Source organism: Labrus bergylta, chromosome 15 (assembly GCF_963930695.1).
Source record: "Labrus bergylta chromosome 15, fLabBer1.1, whole genome shotgun sequence".
Taxonomy (NCBI): Eukaryota; Metazoa; Chordata; class Actinopteri; order Labriformes; family Labridae; genus Labrus; species Labrus bergylta.
The window spans coordinates 10,558,478-10,563,555 of NC_089209.1; the positions used below are offsets into that span (position 1 = coordinate 10,558,478).

At 39.1% G+C, this 5,078-nt stretch overlaps 1 protein-coding gene across 1 annotated transcript; it reads left to right on the forward strand.

Moving 5' to 3' along the window:
• The first annotated feature begins 387 nt into the window (after positions 1 to 387).
• ripply2 (ripply transcriptional repressor 2) lies at positions 388 to 1,359 on the forward strand. The gene is made up of 3 exons (XM_029278812.2): positions 388 to 780; positions 891 to 958; positions 1,051 to 1,359. The coding sequence occupies exons 1-3, from the start codon at positions 658 to 660 to the stop codon at positions 1,211 to 1,213; spliced, it is 354 nt and encodes a 117-aa protein (XP_029134645.2). The 5' UTR covers positions 388 to 657; the 3' UTR covers positions 1,214 to 1,359.
• Positions 1,360 to 5,078: the final 3,719 nt, after the last annotated feature.

Sequence of the window (5,078 nt, forward strand, 5' to 3'; positions counted from 1 at the left end):
TATAATGCACATAGTAGCCTTCGTATTAATTGAACTATAGAATTGTGAGCATGCAGATTTTTTGCAAGGATCAAAACGAAAGAAAAAACACAAGCTACAGCTCTTTTCAATAAAAAAGATAATATTGTAAGGTTTAATTATGCTTATTATTTAAAAAGTGTGCTTTTTCTATTCTTATTGCTATGCACGTATACTCCCATGCACTTGGGTTAGTTGTATGTGAAACATACTTTGTAATAAACCTGCTCCTTCTTCGGATTCTAATAGGCCTGTTACACCTAATCATTCATCTGCTCTATGCTCAAACCTATAACATGGACTGTAATGTGGAGGCAGAGAGCAGGAAGCCTAACACTTAAACATCTGATCCAGAATATTTTTCAAATAGAAAATGTGTTTCAAGAAGTCAGATAAGTCCATTTAATAAAAAAAAATAAAATCAGATTATGAAAGAAAGTGACCATATGGTTGGAGTTTGCCCAAGTGTGATTTCGCACCTCACCACCGTGGCGCATGGAGACACTTGGGGACGCGTCAAAGCGCAATTTGGCACCAGCAGCCCGGGCCCCTGATAAAAAGGGGCTTCCTGCATGCCTTCAGACACACATCCTCTAAGGACCTTAAGCAGGACTGACCGCCACAAGGACACAAGGAACCATGGAAACTTTTACTTCAAACAGCGGACTATCTTCTATTCTTACTGGAAACAATGTTTCACAACAGCCTGGTCGTTTGTGGAGACCGTGGACTGGAGATGCGAACAGAAGTGCCGTACAGAAGGTGAGTTAAGACATCCTGGCGCCTTGGGAGTTTGTAAAATCAAACTTGTGCAAGCCTATACAAAGAATAGAAAAGTCTAACGAGACTAATCGCTTTCTTTTTGCTTTCAGGCTAATATTCACGGAGACCTTTCTGCTTCAAAACAACCGAAAACTCCTCAGGTCGTTCATCCAGTGAAGTAAGTCAAGTTCTGTTTGTTAAATTGTCTTTTTAACCAATTTATTTGAATACATCTTATTTATATATACTTTTTTTTCTTTTCTTTCATAGGTTGTACTGGCCCAAATCCAGATGTTTCGATTATCTGTACCAGGACGCAGAGATGCTGCTGCGTAACTATCCGGTGCAAGCGACCATCTGCCCGTATGAAGACTCCAGCAGCGATGAAGAGAGCGATGATGAAGAGGAGGAGATGGAGAAAGAGCTGAACTGAGCGAAGCCCAAACTTTTGCATATTGTCATAATATATTCTTCTTAACTTATTACTGTAAATATGTGTAAATAGATTCCAGTTTCTTTTGTCAAGAATGCACGCTTAAATTATTCATTTAACATTTCTACCTCTTTTGTATTTTGCTGAAAAACGCAATAAAATATTTAAAATGAATGTCGCTGTTTGGGGAGGTGTTTCTTTAACACGTGTTTGTGCGTGACAGACTTTTAAAGTGAGAGTCATTTCCATTACAACACTGATCAGTATCTAATTAGACAAGTGAGACTTTAGGAATAACTATTTGAGAGCACTAAATAAACATAGACATGGGTCTGTGGATCTATTTTTTCACTGAACAATATCTAAAAAAAATCAAACGCACTTCATTATATGTTGAAGAGTATACGTACAAACACATGTGGGCTTAGTTTCTTAATACAGAGAGGGAAAGAGGGATTAAGGTGTTGCCCGTGGACAAACAGCTCTTTTCCCATGAAGAAGTGTGTGGGCTGATAAACGCGCAGTTTCCTGCACACTGTCGCCTGAAGTGCGGAAACTGCGTGACACGTGGAAGGTGTCAATCACGAGTGTCAGGGGACCATAGAGATCTGTAAAGAGATAGTTAAAGGGAAAACATGGGTGTCCATGTCCTGTGACAGACAATTCCTGATTTTATTAGGTTTTGATTATAATACACATGTGGATAGGTGGTCTGTCCACCTATGACATTCCATAAAAAACTAAAGAATATAAATAAAAAAAAGTCCTCTAAGCGGGTGGCCTGGGTTCAAATCCGACCTGTTGCGGCTTCTTTCTGGCATGTCATTCCACTCTCTCTCTCCACGCTCCTATCTCTCTAATAAAGGCATAAAAAGCCCCAAAATAAACCTTAAAAAAATACTGTTCCCGCCATACACACAACAATGAGATGTATCGGACACAAAATGACAGTAGAATTTTTATCAGGGTCACATAAATACGTTATAAAGACTAGGGGTCAAAATAAGGTTTTGGAGCGCCGCTGAACCTTTGTTTCTTCTGCTGCTTATACCCATGATCCTTACACCATTACTTCCAAAGCCTATACACAGAGTGCACGCAACAGAATAAACACAGCCAATGATCTTATTAAGGGATATGTTGTTTTGTCCTGATTTTGAGAGTCATGTTTGTCCGTTTGTGTGTATGTACATTCAGAGCTCTGACAAATAGGTCTGATTTCTCATTGTGTCACAAATTAAGCTAAATCTGTTTCTGATTTCTATCTGGAGTCAAGCGATGTGAATACAATGTCGGCTCACTGTGTTTTTAAGATTATTATATTAAAGACGGGGCCCCCAAGCTATGATAATTAGAGTCTTTTTTTCAGGTATTTCAGCTGGTACTGTTCTGCATTTGCACATATCTAAGACAACAATCACAGATTTGCAGTAATTTAAATCATCACAAAATAGATGTGAATGATTTGTTCAGCATTAGGTAATCACGCTTTTTAATATCATTGCTGCAGAATATAAAGCTCATAAGTAGAAGCAGGTTAGGGGGATTCAATGCAAACTGAGGAACAGGTTGATTTAAACTACATACATATATTGTGTAACTTTATTCCAGAGTGTCTGTGATCTGCACAGAAGGTGGACTATTTGAATATGATATTGTAGCTTGTGCGCTTATAGCCACTGAAATGTGTTAAGAACCTGGAGGCATCCATATAATTTCACACTGTCATCTATTATTCAGTCCATGCTCAGTAAAAAAAAAGATATCATGTTGCCCTGCAGGCTTTGGTTTCTAGCAGATTATTGTATAAACATATACATTTTGAATTTGTGACTTGGTGAGTTGAACTCTTCAACTGGCGGTCCCCGGTGCCGAGCTCTCATGCCGGTCTGTGGGAACCCTCGGGATCAACTGTAGGTGTTTGTCAGGGTGCAAAGTTTACACACCTTGTGATGTGAGACATGGTGGCCTGTGCCTGCTCCTGGACCTCTGACCTCCACTGCACAGTCTTTACTCTCATCACATGCAAAACCTTTTTAAAATAAAATAAACTGATTTTACCCAGAATTCACTGTCCAAATATTGGGATAAAACGTCAATAGCTAATTGATGTAGTCTGTGTAAAGACTGAAGAGGTGTAAAGTAACGACAAATATTCAACAGTGTGTTTTCCAGGGCAAACGCTAACAACTGAGCATCGATATAAACTGAATATTCATATGCAGACCTCGTATAGGGAGTTGTGATGATGCTCTGATAACCCCTTAACCTCGCTTCAGCCTGGCAGAGACTTTCCCAGGCTTTGGTGTCAGAGCTGCTGGTTTCAGGAGTGTCACTTACTTGGGTGTGAAATCTGCTCACCTCCAGAGTTAAACATAAAACCAGGGTCTGATGCCCGAACTGATGAACTTCTAACCTTTACTGCACACACTTCAGGTCAACTGAGGCACATGTAGGGGTATTGTACATACATAAATTACATGTGTGTAATGTTAGTGATAGTAGAAATTAGACACAGGGGAGGACTGCTGAGGGGGAATATATACAAGAAGAAAATGACAAAGAGTCACATTAGAGCCTGGACCACAAAGTTAAAGGCAGAGATTTTTTTAAATGATTGAGTTTGAATCGGCCAAATGTACACATGTGTAATGTTTGATAATTTAATATTTCTCACAAGATTCTGGGGTGTTAAACTTTGAAACGCAGCTCTGCTGAACTCTGCACAGGTTCAGTATTTTAGACTCATGCTACCCTTTTTTTTCCCAGGAGCCGGTGTGAAACCAGGCGCGAGGAATGCACACCTAAAGGGGTGAACAATGTTCATTCTCATGTCTGACCTTTGTGTTCCCATGAGCCACCACTGATTGGCACCCTCTTCTCACTTGCAAAAAGTCTCATGATATATACTGTATATTTTCATGATTCAAATCTTATTGGATGTCTGACCACAACAACAAGCAGCCACAGACAAAACTTTGAAGGAAAAAAACATTTCAGTACCCGAGGACGGAAATGACAAAAACATAGACAATAATGGGGCCGTCCTTAATGATAAATTAAAAAGAGGGGATTAAAAGAAAACCCCACAGAAAGACACAGGGTCGTTTTTTGTAACATTGCACAAACAAATCATTCAATGCTGTGTGGATGATTCACATTCAGTATGTAATAGTAGGTCAAAGTCAGTTAAAATGATAAACATAAACGACAGATAAATATTGTTCCCTTTGTGGACTTTATTTGTTACATAAATGCATTGCACACTGGACTATTGCCTGTTTTCACTGCCCATAGTCTCTGTATTTCATACAATAATGTTTTAATAGTCAACCATCATCCTGCACGTTCCAACACTACTGTACAGCTCTACACAGCCATACTTCTCTCATACATTGATTCTACTTAAATAGGCTTGTTTGTTTTATTCTATTTATGTTTCACCTGAGTTCTGCTTTTACTTGCTTTCTATTTCTATTTTGTAAATCCCTGAAAGAGTTAATCTCCTTAGAAATAAACCTGAATTCTGATTCTGAAAACATCCTTACAATTTCTTTATTTAAAAAATGCAGAAATGTACCTAATTTTGCTACTAAAGATTATGATGTTACTTTTCAAAACTTGTTATTGTATTTTCAAAGTTCATGTGTAGAGTGGGACTGCTGGCATGCTCCTGTGAACTCTGCCTGAGCTCATCGTGGTGTCATCACAGACACCAGAAGAGGTGATGAAGTGTGACTCGGCTGTGCTCAGCCTGAACTAAGTCCTCGGCCTTCCCACAGTCACACCTCCGCCTGTCACTGAACACAGAGAGCATGCTGTCTGATTAACAACAAGTCAGAATAGTTTTGATTGAGAGGAGAGT

What these genes read in the sequence shown, in the direction of transcription:
- ripply2 (XM_029278812.2), top strand. Translation starts at nt 658, where the DNA reads ATGGAAACTTTTACTTCAAACAGCGGACTATCTTCTATTCTTACTGGA. An exon ending in ACAGAAGTGCCGTACAGAAG is followed by an intron (nt 781 to 890) that starts GTGAGTTAAGAC and finishes TTTTGCTTTCAG; the next exon opens with GCTAATATTCACGGAGACCT. An exon ending in CAGGTCGTTCATCCAGTGAA is followed by an intron (nt 959 to 1,050) that starts GTAAGTCAAGTT and finishes TTTCTTTCATAG; the next exon opens with GTTGTACTGGCCCAAATCCA.